General features: G+C 41.6%; 1 protein-coding gene across 1 annotated transcript in view; it reads right to left on the bottom strand.

The window, feature by feature from the left end:
* The window catches only part of wdr11 (WD repeat domain 11), a 183,999-nt gene extending 172,610 nt beyond the window's left edge, over positions 1-11,389 (bottom strand). The window contains exons 1-2 of the mRNA XM_084153095.1: positions 11,192-11,389; positions 2,911-3,022 (exon numbers count right to left, since the gene is read on the bottom strand). Coding sequence (XP_084009221.1) covers positions 2,911-3,022; positions 11,192-11,277 — 198 coding nt within the window. The 5' untranslated portion in view covers positions 11,278-11,389. The remainder of the gene's footprint in view (positions 1-2,910; positions 3,023-11,191) is intronic.
* Positions 11,390-14,325: the final 2,936 nt, after the last annotated feature.

A 14,325-nucleotide genomic window follows, 5' to 3' on the forward strand; every position in this document is an offset into this window, starting at 1 on the left:
GGCTGATCCCTCACCTTCCTCATGATCATTGATGCCCCACAAGGTGAGATCTTGTATGGAGCCCCAGACCGAGGTTGATTGACCGTCATCTTGAACTTCTTCCATTTTCTAATAATTGCGCCAACAGTTGTTGCCTTCTCACCAAGCTGCTTGCCTATTGTCCTGTAGCCCATCCCAGCCTTGTGCAGGTCTACAATTTTATCCCTGATGTCCTTACACAGCTCTCTAGTCTTGGCCATTGTGGAGAGGCTGTTTGATTGAGTGTGTGGACAGGTGTCTTTTATACAGGTAACGAGTTCAAACAGGTGCAGTTAATACAGGTAATGAGTGGAGAACAGGAGGACTTCTTAAAGAAAAACTAACAGATCTGTGAGTGCCGGAATTCTTACTGGTTGGTAGGTGATCAAATACTTATGTCATGCAATAAAATAAAAATTAATTACTTAAAAATCATACAATGTGATTTTCTGGATTTTTGTTTTAGATTCCGTCTCTCACAGTTGAAGTGTACCTATGATAAAAATGACAGACCTCTACATGCTTTGTAAGTAGGAAAACCTGCAAAATCGGCAGTGTATCAAATACTTGTTCTCCCCACTGTACATACTCTTATATGAAGTTAAAATAGATCGTTAGAAAGAGGCACTGATGCAATGTTTAATCTGTTTTTTTTAAAGCTAAAAACATGCTTTTTGCCTGATTAACCTCTGATGACATGGCTCTATACATAACTGAGTGAAGCATTAAATCTGTTTTTGGTTTGAGTACAGTGAAGAAAGCCAGTGGCGTGTCTGGTGGGGTATGCATGTCTGTTTGAAGTGTATGTAAATAGACCGTACCAGTGGTTAGGCATTTTCAACACACAAATGTTTCTTAAAAAAAGACTAGAAGAGAAGTAGTACATTTCTCCTCAACCATGAAAGACTATCATGCATGTTGATGATGTTAGTTCTGTGTGTGCAGTTAAGGGCAAGGCATGCCGCTTTGTTTTGAGCCAGCCGCAACGTTGCTAGGTCTTTCTTTGCTGCACCTGACCATAATACCAGACAGTAATCTAGATCGGGCAAGATCAGAGCCTGAACAACTAGTACAGTTGATCTGTGTGTGAAAAATGCAGAACACCTTTTTATAAACAGACCATCTTCACCACAACTTTGTCAATATGACTTGACCATGATAACTGACTAACCAATGTTACTCCTAGGAGTTCAAATTCTTCAATGGTCACACGCTATATGCACTACTCCAGTTGAGGTTTAGGTCTAAGAGAATGCTTTGACAAATACAATGCTTTTGGTTTTAGATGCATTTAAGACCAGTTGATTGTTAATTACTCATTCTGACACTGACTGTAACTCCTTTTTAAGAGTTTCAGTGAGCTTAGAGGCTGTAGGTGCTGATGTGTGGTGTTCAATAAATCAGCATACATAGTCCTTTTAGCTTCTTATAAAGACAAGTGGCAAATCATTTGTAAAAATTGAGAAGAGTAACAGCCCAAGCCAACTGCCCTGAGGGATACCACGCTGTACATATCTACTGGATAAGTAATTCTCCAACAATGCGATGGCAGGTGATGTAAAGCCATAATAAGTACGTTTTTTTCAATAACAAATTATCAATAACATCAAAGGCTGCACTGAAATCAAACAAAACAGCTCCAACTATCATCTTATTATCCATTTATTTTATCCAATCTTCAGTCATCGGAGTCAGCGCAGTACAAGTTTAATGCCCTTCCCTATATACATGCTGAAAGTCAGTAGTTAGCTTGTTCTTTGAAAAATAGATTTGTATTTGTTCAAACACAATTTTCTCCCAACAGTTTACTAAGAGGAGGCAGCAAACTGATTGGTCAGCTGTTAGAGACACCAAAGGGTGCTTTACAACTTTTAGCCAGCGGAATTCCTTTAGCTTCACGCGTTGGTTAAAAACATGGCAAATAGGGCTGGCAATACAGTCTGCTACCATTCTCAATAGTTTCCCCATCTAAGTTGTCTATACAATGCATTCCGGAAGTATTCAGACCCCTTGACTTTTTCACATTTTGTTACGTTACAGCCTTATTCTAAAATTGAATCAATTGTTTGTTTTTTTCACTCAATCTACACACAATACCCCATAAATGACATAGCAAAAACAGGTTTAGAAATGTTTGCAAAAAAAACCCTCAGTACTTTGTTGAAGCACCATTGGCAGCGATTACAGCCTCAAGTCTTCTTGGGTATGACGCTACAAGCTTGGTACACCTGTATTTGGGGTGTTTCTCCCATTCTTCTCTGCAGATCCTCTCAAGCTCTGTCAGGTTGGATGGGGAGCGTCACTTCACAGCTATTTTCAAGTCTCTCCATAGACATTTGATCGGTTTCAAGTCCGGGCTCTGGCTGGACCACTCAAGGACATTCAGAGACTTGACCCGAAGCCACTCCAGCGTTGTCTTTGCGGTGTGCTTAGGGTCGTTGTCCTGTTGGAAGGTGAACCTTCACCACAGTCTGAGGTCCTGAGCGCTCTGGAGCAGGTTTTCATCATGGATCTCTGTACTTTGGTCCATTCATCTTTCCCTCGATCCGAACTAGTCTCCCAGTACCTGTCGCTGAAAATCACCACCACAGCATGACGCTGCTACCACCATGTAGGCATGGTGCCAGGTTTCCTCCAGACGTAACACTTGGCATTACTTTGGATGATAAATATCACTTCAAGCAAACAGGCATTTTACTTAGAACCAAACATGAGTATAGTTTACTCCTGTGATGGGTTACATTACATTTTTGAAATGTAATCTAGGCTACATGCTATGAATTCACTCACTCAAACCACTTGTTCAAAGAATGCATGGGCTACTTCCTGGCATGTTCCCATTATTGATATTGAGAAAGCAAAGGGTATTGAATAAACCTGACTGGCACTTACCTTGACCACATTGGCTTTGTGCCTCTCCAGAACCTGGATGGTCTGGGAAGTCTTTGGATCGATGATGAGGATGCTGGAGTGACATCCCTGGGCTATCAGCCCCTGCCAACCCCTGGAGGAGAACATATTTAAAATACAGGAGATATAGGGGGGAGGAGGATATGGGGGTTGTCATGGTGTGGATTTTTGTCGTTGTCAATAATTAAAATAAATCTATATTAGGCCTATATAAAAAAAGGAAAAAAAAGAAAACATGAATACACCATTACTCTGATTAAAATCAGAAAGACATGAACTGGCTTATACAAGTACCACACAGACACCAAATTATTTTGTGATTTAACCCCACCCCAACAACAGATAACTAGGCTAACTAGCACAGCAGCAGGGCATACTGTATCCATCAAATGTAGAATTAATATTTTAGCCTATCAGCAGGGCAACACAGCTGCTAGAAAGGTGGGGTCATTACAGCAGAGGCGTGTTCTAGGGTTGGGAAGTATCCAGATGTTTCATATCATCGTCTCATACCGGGATACACGGTATTACCGGCTTAGTACACAAGGGGGCACCAAAGATACGAAAAAAAGCCCATTGGGCGTCTATTAAAAGAAGGCTAAGAAAATTAGCACAAGTGCGAATTTCCATGGAGGCTGCTAGCTAAATACACAAACAAACATATATATTTTTTTAAAGACAGGCAATCCAGTTAATAAAAACGTATACATGTATAGATAGAAGCTACCAAATGTCATTTTTGGTGAGTTTGGCCAAGAAAACGTGAACTAGAGACATTGTGCAAATGAACAAAGTTTTGACCCATGCTTGACTGAAGGAAGAACAGTACTGGCTCTGAAGCAGCATGTGCACACACTGTCTGTGTGTAGTCTGGAGTCACTAGGGCAACGGGCCTGCCTGCTCTGCTCAGAGAAGAGGGGGGAGGAGAATATAGGTGAGAACGGAGAGGAGAAAAAACGCAAGGAAATGAAGATAGTGGCAGCTGTACAAATAACTCATCCAAAGGGCTTTGACTTCTCAAACACGGCAGTAAGCGAAGACAATATGATGCCTCGTCACCTTATTAATTCAGCCACTTAGTTAGATTAAGTAGCAAGTTAAATTTAGGGGTCGGGTTAACGCAGAATTCGGTGTTTTTCACGCAGGAAAAAAATATAAAGCACATTAGAAATACAGTATCTTTCCGCGTTTTGTAAATGCAGATGTAAAATGCTTCTTATTGTAATTTCTGCTGGGCATCAGACTAATTTTGTGCTTCAGTTGCACTTCTCCACTCGGACGAGAATTCACAAAAACAGGTATTATATCAGCAGACAGAGCTCTGACTGATGTGTAGCTACTTTTCTCGTGTAGCCAGCCAACTTTTCTCCAGTAGGAAATGTAGCTGGCTACATTCTTTCTATGATAAACATTAGAAATATGATGGCCATGCATCGTTTTTGCAATAAAGACCTTGCTTTTTCATTGTAAACTAATGTACTTGTGTGGCTGCCAGCCAAATAGCATTGCACTTTTGTTGTCATCTGATGAAAATGAAGCTATTTTCTGCCAAATGTGTTGTACTAATGTATTTTCTGTGAAGGAAAACTATACTTGCACGTCCCTGATCACAATGTATTTTCTGTGAAGGAAAACTATACTTGCACGTCCCTGATCACAATGTTGAGGGGGGAAAAAACACTTGCTTTAATTATAAAACGCGACCCCTGTGAATACACAGCTGGACTCACCTGCCCCCGCTTTCTCCAGTTGTGCCATTTACAAACAAACTGTTCTGGGGAACTACGGTAAGCTTCATAATGAAAAAGAATGTGACAGGTGAAATGAAGAAAGCGATCGTTTTTTTCTCCTAACGTATTGAACAAGTTGGCTGCAGGTATTTACTTAATAAGTAGCTACAAATATTAAAATGTATTGAAAAACTTCAAATAAATAGTTTAAAACGGTATTGAAAAACCATCCCGTTGCTAATTCGAAATACCCCAGTATATGGTATATACGGTATACCGCCCAAGCCTAGCGTGTTCAGCAGGACACAACGTTGTGGAACGTTCAGATAGAAATATGCTATCGTTATGTAGAACAAACATGCCTCTGACACAATGAAATAAGGAATAACTATGGTCTATGTCCAAGTGTCCTATAGTAGGCCATTTCGAGTATGCGAATGCCCGGATGTCTTACTCATTTCGGCTTTTCAAGTAGTAGAATTTGCTGCACAATATTGAGCAAGATAACCGTTTCTTCACACCAACGTGTTTGACAACTGCTGATAATCAGAATAGGGGACACGCACATTCGATTATGCCTACTCAGAATGGATGTTATATACACACATTACCAAAAGTATGTGGACACCTGCTCGTCCAACATATCATTCCAAACTCATGGGCGTTAATATGAGTTGGTCCCCCTTTGCTGCTATAACAGCCTCCACTATTCTATGAAAGCTTTCCACTAAATGTTGCAACATTGCTGCAGGGACCTGCTTCCATTCAGCCACAACAGCATTAGTGAGGTCGGGCACTGATCTTGGTCGATTAGGCCTGGCTCATAGTCGGCGTTCTTATTCATCCCAAAGGGTTGAGGTTAGGACTCTGTGCAGGCCAGTCAAGTTCTTCCACACAGATCTAGACAAACCATTTCTGTATGGACATCGCTTTGTGCACGGGGGCATGGTCATGCTGAAACAGGAAAGGGCCTTCCCAAACTGTTGCCACAAAGTTGGAAGCACAGAATCATTTAGAATGTCATTGTATGCTGTAGCATTAAGATTTCCCTTCACTGGAACTAAGAGGCCTAGCTCGAACCATGAAAAACAGCCCCAGACCATTATTTCTCCACCAAACTTTACAGTTGGCACTATACATTGGGGCAGGTAGCGTTCTCCCTGCATCTGCCAAACCCAGATTTGTCCGTCGGACTGCCAGATGGTAAAGCATTATTCATCACTCCAGAAAATGCGTATCCACTGCTCCAGAGTCCAATGGTAGCGAGCTTTACACAACTCCAACTCCAGCCGACACTTGGCATTGCGCATGGTGATCTTAGGCTTGTGTGCGGCTGCTCGGCCATGGAAACCCATTTCATGAAGCTCCCGACCAACAGTTATTGTGCTGACATTGCTTCCAGAAGCAGTTTGAAACTCTGTAGTGACTGTTGCAACAGAGGACTGACAATTTTTACGCGCTACGCGCTTCAGCACTCGGCGATCCCGTTCTGTGAGCTTGTGTGGCCTACCACTTCGCGGCTGAGCTGTGGTTGCTCCTAGACGTTTCCACTTCACAATAACAGCACTTACAGTTAACCGGGGCAGCTCTAGCAGGGCAGAAATTTGACGAACTGACTTGCTGGAAAAGTGGCATCTTATGACGGTGTCACATTGAAAGTCACTGAGCTCTTCAGTAAGACCATTCTACTGCCAATGTTTGTCTATGGAGATTGCATGGCTGTCTGCTCGATTTTATACACTTGTCAGCCAGGTGCCACTTCACAATAACAGCACTTACAGTTGACCGGGGCAGCTCTAGCAGGGCAGAAATTTGACGAACTGACTTGCTGGAAAAGTGGCATCCTATGACGGTGTCACATTGAAAGTCACTGAGCTCTTCAGTAAGACCATTCTACTGCCAATGTTTGTCTATGGAGATTGCATGGCTGTCTGCTCGATTTTATACACTTGTCAGCCAGGTGCTTACTGCATATGTTTGTATTAAACAGTACGTTCTAAATAATATGTAGCACGATTAGTACACAGTATGCAGTTTAGGTACAGTTCCTTCAGAAAGTATTCATACCCCTTGACTTATTCCACATTTTGTTGTGTTAGCCTGAATTCAAAATAGATTAAATAGATGTTTTTTTATCACACATCTACACACAATACCCCATAATGACGAAGTGAAAACATGGTTAGACATGATTGAAAATGTATTGAAAATGAAATACAGAAATGTCTCATTTCCATAAATCACACCAGAGTCAATAGTTTGTAAATGGACCTCTGGCAGCAATTACGGCTGTGTTTTTCTGGGTAAGTCTCTAATAGCTTTCCACACCTCGATTGTGCAACATTTGCCCACTATTCTTTTTTAAATTCTTCAAGCTGTGTCAAATTGGTTGCTGATCATTGCTAGATAACCATTTCCAGGTCTTGCCATAGATTTTAAAGTACATTTAAGTCAAAACTGTAACTCGGCCACTCAGGAACATTCACCGTCTTGGTAAGCAACTCCAGTGTAGATTTGGCCTTGTGTTTAATGTTATTGTCCTGTTGAAAGGTGAATTAATCTCCCAGTGTCTGGTGGAAAGCAGACTGAACCTGATTTTGCCACTAGGATTTTGCCTGTGCTTAGCTCCATTCCATTTATTTTTTTGAAAAACTCCCCAGTCCTTAATGACTACAAGCATACACATAACATGATGCAGCCACCAATACACTTGAAAATATGGAGAGTGGTACTCAGTAATGTGTTGTATTGGATTTGGCCCAAACATAACACTTTGTATTCAGGACAAAAAGTAAATTGCTTTGCCAAATTTTCTGCAATATTACTTTAGTGCCTTGTTGCGAACAGGATGCATGTTTTGGAATGTGTAGTCTGTACAGGGTTCCTTCTTTTCACTCTGTCAATTAGGTTAGTATTGTGGAGTAACTACAATGTTGTTGATCCATCCTCAGTTTTCTCCCATCACAGACATTCAACTCTGTGACTGTTTTAAAAGTCACCATTCACCTCATGGTGAAATCCCCGAGCGGTTTCCTTCCTCTCCGAGTTAGGGAGGACGCCTGTATCTTTGTAGTGACTGGGTGTATTGATACACCATCCAAAGTGTAGCCTAACTAATAACTTCACCATGCTCAAAGGGATACTCAATTTCTGCTTTTTTTATTTTACCCATCTACCAATAGGTGCCCTTCTTTGCAAGGCATTAGAAAACATCCCTGTCCTTCGTGGTTGAATCTGTGTTTGAAATTCACTGCTCGACTGAGGGACCTTACAGATAATTGTATGTATGCGGTACAGAGATGAGGTAGTCATTCAAAAATCAAGTTAAACACTATTATTGCACACAGAGTGAGCCCATGCAACTTATTATGTGACTTGTTAAGCACATTTTTACTCCTGAACTTATTTAGGATTGCCATAACAAAGGGGTTGAATACTTATTGACTTAAGACATTTCAGCTTTTCATTTGTAATTAATTTGTTTAAAAAAAATCTAAAAACATAATTCCACTTTGACATTATGGGGTATTGTGTGTAGGCCAGTGACAAAAAAACTCAATTTCATCCATTTTAAATTCAGGCTGTTAGACAACAAAATGTGGAAAAGGTCAAGGGGTGTGAATACTTTCTGAAGGCACTGTAAAAGCAAGCCAAATTTCAGACACAGCCATTGGCTCTATTCATGCGATTTCTATCTGCAACGTTCGACAACGTTTGGCTTCTGAACGTAGGACCCGGTTCAAGTAGCTCTGTTGGGAGATTTATCGCTCTGCCACGGTGATCTTGGAGCAGGTCCCACGTTCAGTAGCCAAACGTTGTCGAACGTTAGCGAGTAGACTTTTTGGAGAGAGGGTCATCATAGGAAAGGAGACAAGTAGCCTTGCACACTTCATAGCATTGCATTAGAGCCATGCATTCTTCTTTATTGCAACTCAACAGTCAGGAAAGGGCTGTAGCTATGGGCTGAGAGTTAACACATTAGTCCATGGGCCAGGGGGGTCAGTCAGGCTCACTTGGGGTGATGATGTCTCAAGTTGGAAAATGTGTTTTATACCTCCTACTTTCATCCCATTCATTTCTCCCATAGTGATTTTACCCCATGACAAACAATGTCAGTATACAAAAGGTTATTGCTCACGTATACCTTTTAATCATATATTATTGGAAAACTTAGATTCACAGCTATCCATAATACACATTCAAGCAGACCACCATAGTCCCTGTGCCATGAAATGCTTTGAAAGGATGGTCATGGCTCACATCAACACCATCATCCCAGACCAGTGACGGCTGCTGAGGGGAGGACGGCTCTTAATAATGGCTGGAACAGAGCAAATGAAATGGCAAACACATGAAAACCATGTTTGATGTATGAGATCTCATTCCGCTCCAGCCATTACCACGAGCCTGTTCTCCCCAATTAAGGTGCCACCAACCTCCTGTGTCCCAGACACTCCAATTCACATAACGCCCCAACAGTTCCACATACAACGCAATCTCCATTGCACTCCACACTGCCCTCTTACACCTGGACAAGAGGAACACCTATGTGAGAATGCTGTTCATTGACTACAGCTCAGTGTTCAACACCATAGTGCCCACAAAGCTCATCACTAAGCTCAGGACCCTGGGACTGTACACCTCCCTCTGCAACTAGATCCTGGACTTCCTGACGGGCTGCCCTCAGGTGGTGAGGGTAGGCAACAACACATCCACCTCGCTGACCCTCACCACGGGGGCCACTCAGGGGTGCATGCTTATTCCCCTCCTGACCCTATTCACCCACGACTGCTTGGCCGCACGACTCCAACACCATCATTCAGTTTGCTGACGACACGACGGTGGTTGGCCTGATCACCGACGACCATGAGACAGCCTATAGGGAGGTCGTCAATGACCTGGCAGCGTGATGCCAGGACAACAACTTATCCCACAACGTGAGCAAGACAAAGGAGCTGATCGTGGACTACAGGAAACGGAGGGCCGAGCACGCCCCCATCCAGTCGAGCGCTTCAAGTTCCTCGGTGTCCACATCACTACGGAATTATCATGGTCCACACAGTCGTGAAGAAGGCACAACAATGCCTCTTTCCCCATCAGGAGGCTGAAAAGATTTGGCATGGGCCCTTAGATCCTCAAAAGGTTATAGAGCTGCACAATTGAGAGCATCTTGACTGGCTACATACCAACACCGCTTGGTATGGCAACTGCTTGGCATCCAACCGCAATGCGTTATAGAGGGTAGTGCGTACGGCCCAGCAAATCACTAGGGCCAAGCTCCCTGCCATCCAGGACCTCTATAACAGGCAGTGTCAGAGGAAGGCCCTAAAAACTGTCAAGGACTCCAGCCACCCAAGTCATAGACTCTGCTACCGCACGGCAATCGGAACCGATATAACATGTTGAAGAAAAAAAAAAACAGGACCCTGAACAGCTTCTACCCCCCAAGCCATAAGACAGTTAAATAATTAACCAATAACTACCCAGACTATCTGTATTGACCCTTTTTGCATTAACTATTTTGACTCATCAGATATGCTGCTGCTACTTTATCTATCCTGTTGCCTCACTTTATCCCTACCTGTACATATCGACCTCAATTACCTCGTACCCCTGCACATCGACTCGGTACTGGTACCCTGTGTATATAGCCAAGTTATCGTTACTCACTGTGTATTTATTCCTCATGTTATTATTTTTCTATTATTTCCTCTCTGCATTGTTGGGAAGGGCCCATAAGTAAGAATTTCACTCTAGTCTACACCTGTTGTTTACGAAACGTGATAAATACAATTTGATTTGATATGGGATTGAGGGAAGAAAGAGTGATAAGACAGGGAATGCTCTTATTGCTGCACTATCACACATTTTCCACATCTAGGGACATAGACCTTCAAGAAAATCACTACAGCCTAAATTTGTGGGTCTAGACCATTAACTCATCTGACAAGCACACTTGATTTGCTTTGTGTATCCTCAACCAATGACACACTAAACAGTGGCATCGTTATTGGTTGTCAGCTGAAACACAAAAACACAACTGCAATGTCAAATCAAAAACTAGCTAACGTTACGTTAGCTTGCTCGCTATTTAGCTAATTGTCTAACGTTAGCTTCGTTCCGCAACTAGTCATTTATATTAACATTTAACGAGCTTAGCCATTTATGTTAGCTAACATTTATGTTAACAATTTTAACTTTACTTTTGTCTACAGATGGCAAAGTAATAGTCAAAATGGTTAATCCAAATGTTAACTAACATAAATGGCTAAGCTAATTGCAGGGGGGGAAAACTCTTACGTTAACTAGCTAGCTTGCTGAAACATGTAGCAGAACACCACTTGCAAACCGTGAAACGAAGCATTCAAAATATTGATATTATCCAAAGACTAAACAATATAATATTGTAATCTAATACATGTTTAATCATCTTCATTTTCTGTCGAATAAACCAGCTCAGCTGAGTGAGTTAACGTAAATAGCTAACATTAATGTTAGCTAGCTAGGCCAATGCGCAGGGCTCCATAACTCACCAGTCAACAGCAGTTTTGTTCTGCAAATTGAGCGTGCCAGTCAATGTCCGCGCCGCGAGTTTAACGTTGACAGAGTAAGGAATCATTGTTACTATGAATTGTATAAACTAACTACATCCAAATAAATTGACAAAATCTCGCATAGAACATGTATTTCGGTTTGTTGACAGTGGCAAAAAAAGAAGCAGGAAGTGTCAATTACAGGATGCTTCATAACATAGCTGTGAAGCCGGCACTAATAACTAAGTACTTCCGGGTAAAAGTCCTGTACTGTGTACTTTGTAAATTAACAATTAGGGCGAAAATTATGGAAAATGTGCACAAGTATCTTTATATTTTATACTAGTTATCAATCAAATAATAATTACAAGTATTTCTATAAGATATGATGTCATTTTGTATTTTTCTTCGTTTTTTTCAAGCCTAAATGGTCAAAAATGTTTTTTTGTGTGTATACTAAAAAAGTATCTGTACATTGTGTTGCAGTGAAAGGGGGTCCATTCTACTAAGGAGCACTTCAGTTTTTCAAATCCACAGTTTACAACCCCATCAGTGTCGCTGCTCATTTGCCGGCCTTATAGAGTGGCCCATCAACTTAAATCCAATATTTGTTTCATACTGGACATACATATTGCATTGCACAAAATTATCTGTACGTTGTTTCACTGTAAAAGGACAGTCCATTCTACTCAGGAGCATTTCAGCTTTCCAATTCCACAGTTTACAACCCATCAGTGTCGCTGCTCATTTTTCAACCATATTTCATATCAGACATACATATGCACCATACAACATTTTTGTGTACATTGTGTTGCAGCAAGAGGGGGGGGGGGGGTCCACAGAGTTTACACCCCCAAGGTCGTCATTGCTGTTATTGTGGCCTTTTAAGAGTGGAAATCAGCTTACGTCCAGATATATGCATCTTAGATAGTTAGGTTATATTTATACAAATACATGTGCCACAGTGGAGCACTTTGGCAGATTACAATAAACTTAATTGCAGTGCCGCTTACATAAGATATATAAAATATGTTTGACTTGGATGTAGCCTACCCACACTGTATCTGCAAGCTGTTTCGCTACACCCGCAATAGTATCTGCTAAATATGTATATGCGACCAATAACATTTGGTTATATTTTATTTGGCTAGTGTGCACTTGCCAAGACCAGAGTGGGCACATTCGCTATATAACGCAAGGGCCGCCAAATGAGCAGAGACACACTAGAAGTGATTCTGATTTGAATGGACCCCCCCATTTAATGCGACACCATGTACAGTGCCTTGCAAACGTTTTCATTCCCCTTGGAGTTTTTCCTATTTTGTTGCATTATAACCTGTAATTTAAATGGATTTTTATTTGGATTTCATGTAATAGACATACACAAAATAGTCCAAATTGGTGAAGTGAAATGAAAAAAATAACTTTTCAACAAATTCTAAACAAATAAATAACGGAAATGTGGTGCGTGCATATGTATTCACCCCCTTTGCTATGAAGCCCCTAAATAAGATCTGGTGCAACCAATTACCTTCAGAAGTCACATAATTAGTTAAATAAAGTCCACATGTGTGCAATGTAAGTGTCACATGATCTGTCACATGATCTCAGTATATATACACCTGTTCTGAAAGGCTCCAGAGTCTGCAACACAACTAAGCAAGGGGCACCACCAAGCAAGCGGCACCATGAAGACCAAGGAGCTCTCCAAACAGATCAGGGACAAAGTTGTGGAGAAATACAGATCAGGGTTTGGTTATAAAAAAAATATCAGAAACTTTGAACATCCCACGGAGCACCATTAAATCCATTATTAAAAATGGAAAGAATATGGCACCACAACAAACCTGCCAAGAGAGGGCCGCCTACCAAAACTCACGGACCAGGCAAGGAGGGCATTAATCAGAGAGGCAACAAAGAGACCAAAGATAACCCTGAAGGAGCTGCAAAGCTCCACAGCGGAGATCAGAGTATCTGTCCATAGGACCACTTTAAGCCGTACACTCCACAGAGCTGGGCTTTACGGAAGAGTGGCCAGAAAATAATAAGCAAACACATTTGGTGTTCGCCAAAAAAACATGTGGGAGACTCCCCAAACATATGGAAGAAGGTACTCTGGTCAGATGAGACTGAAATTGAGCTTTTTGGCCATCAAGGAAAACGCTATGTCTTGCGCAAACCCAACACCTCTCATCACCCCGAGAACACCATCCCCACAGTCAAGCATGGTGGTGGCAGCATCATGCTGTGGGGATGTTTTTCATCGGCAGGGACTGGGAAAACGGTCAGAATTGAAGGAATGATGGATGGCGCTAAAAACAGGGACATTCTTGAGGGAAACCTGTTTCAGTCTTCCAGAGATTTGAGACTGGGACGGAGGTTCACCTTCCAGCAGGACAATGACCCTAAGCATACTGCTAAAGCAACACTTGAGTGGTTTAAGGGGAAACATTTAAATGTCTTAGAATGGCCTAGTCAAAGCCCAGACCTCAATCCAATTGAGAATCTGTGGTATGACTTAAAGATTGCTGTACACCAGCAGAACCCATCCAACTTGAAGGAGCTGGAGCAGTTTTGCCTTGAAGAATGGGCAAAAATCCCAGTGGCTAGATGTGCCAAGCTTATAGAGACATACCCCAAGAGACTAGCAGCTGTAATTGCTGCCAAAGGTGGCTCTACAAAGTATTGACTTTGGGGATGTGAATAGTTATGCACGCTCAAGTTTTCTGTTTCTTTGTCTTAAATTCTTGTTTGTTTCACAATAAAAAAATATTTTGCATCTTCAAAGTGGTAGGCATGTTGTGTAAATCAAATGATACAAACCCCCAAAAAATCAATTTTAATTCCAGGTTGTAAGGCAACAAAATAGGAAAAATGCCAAGGGGGGTGAATGCTTTCACAAGCCACTGTAGCTACACTGGATGCGGCACGGGTGGCATTTGAGGAGGCACTTCAATTTCAACATGTAGCTATAAGTGATATTTCTTCCCATTTCCCAAGTATATTTTTAGGGCAGTTGAATTGTGGGTACATACCATAATGTTGTTGTGTTGTAATTTTAATCACAGACAGATTCCCATTCTATGTTTGATTTTAATAAATACTTTAGGATCAGAAGGAGCGAGCTGCAAAGC

The sequence above is a fragment of the Coregonus lavaretus genome (assembly GCF_964263955.1).
Source record: "Coregonus lavaretus genome assembly, chromosome: 36".
In the NCBI taxonomy this organism is placed as follows: Eukaryota; Metazoa; Chordata; class Actinopteri; order Salmoniformes; family Salmonidae; genus Coregonus; species Coregonus lavaretus.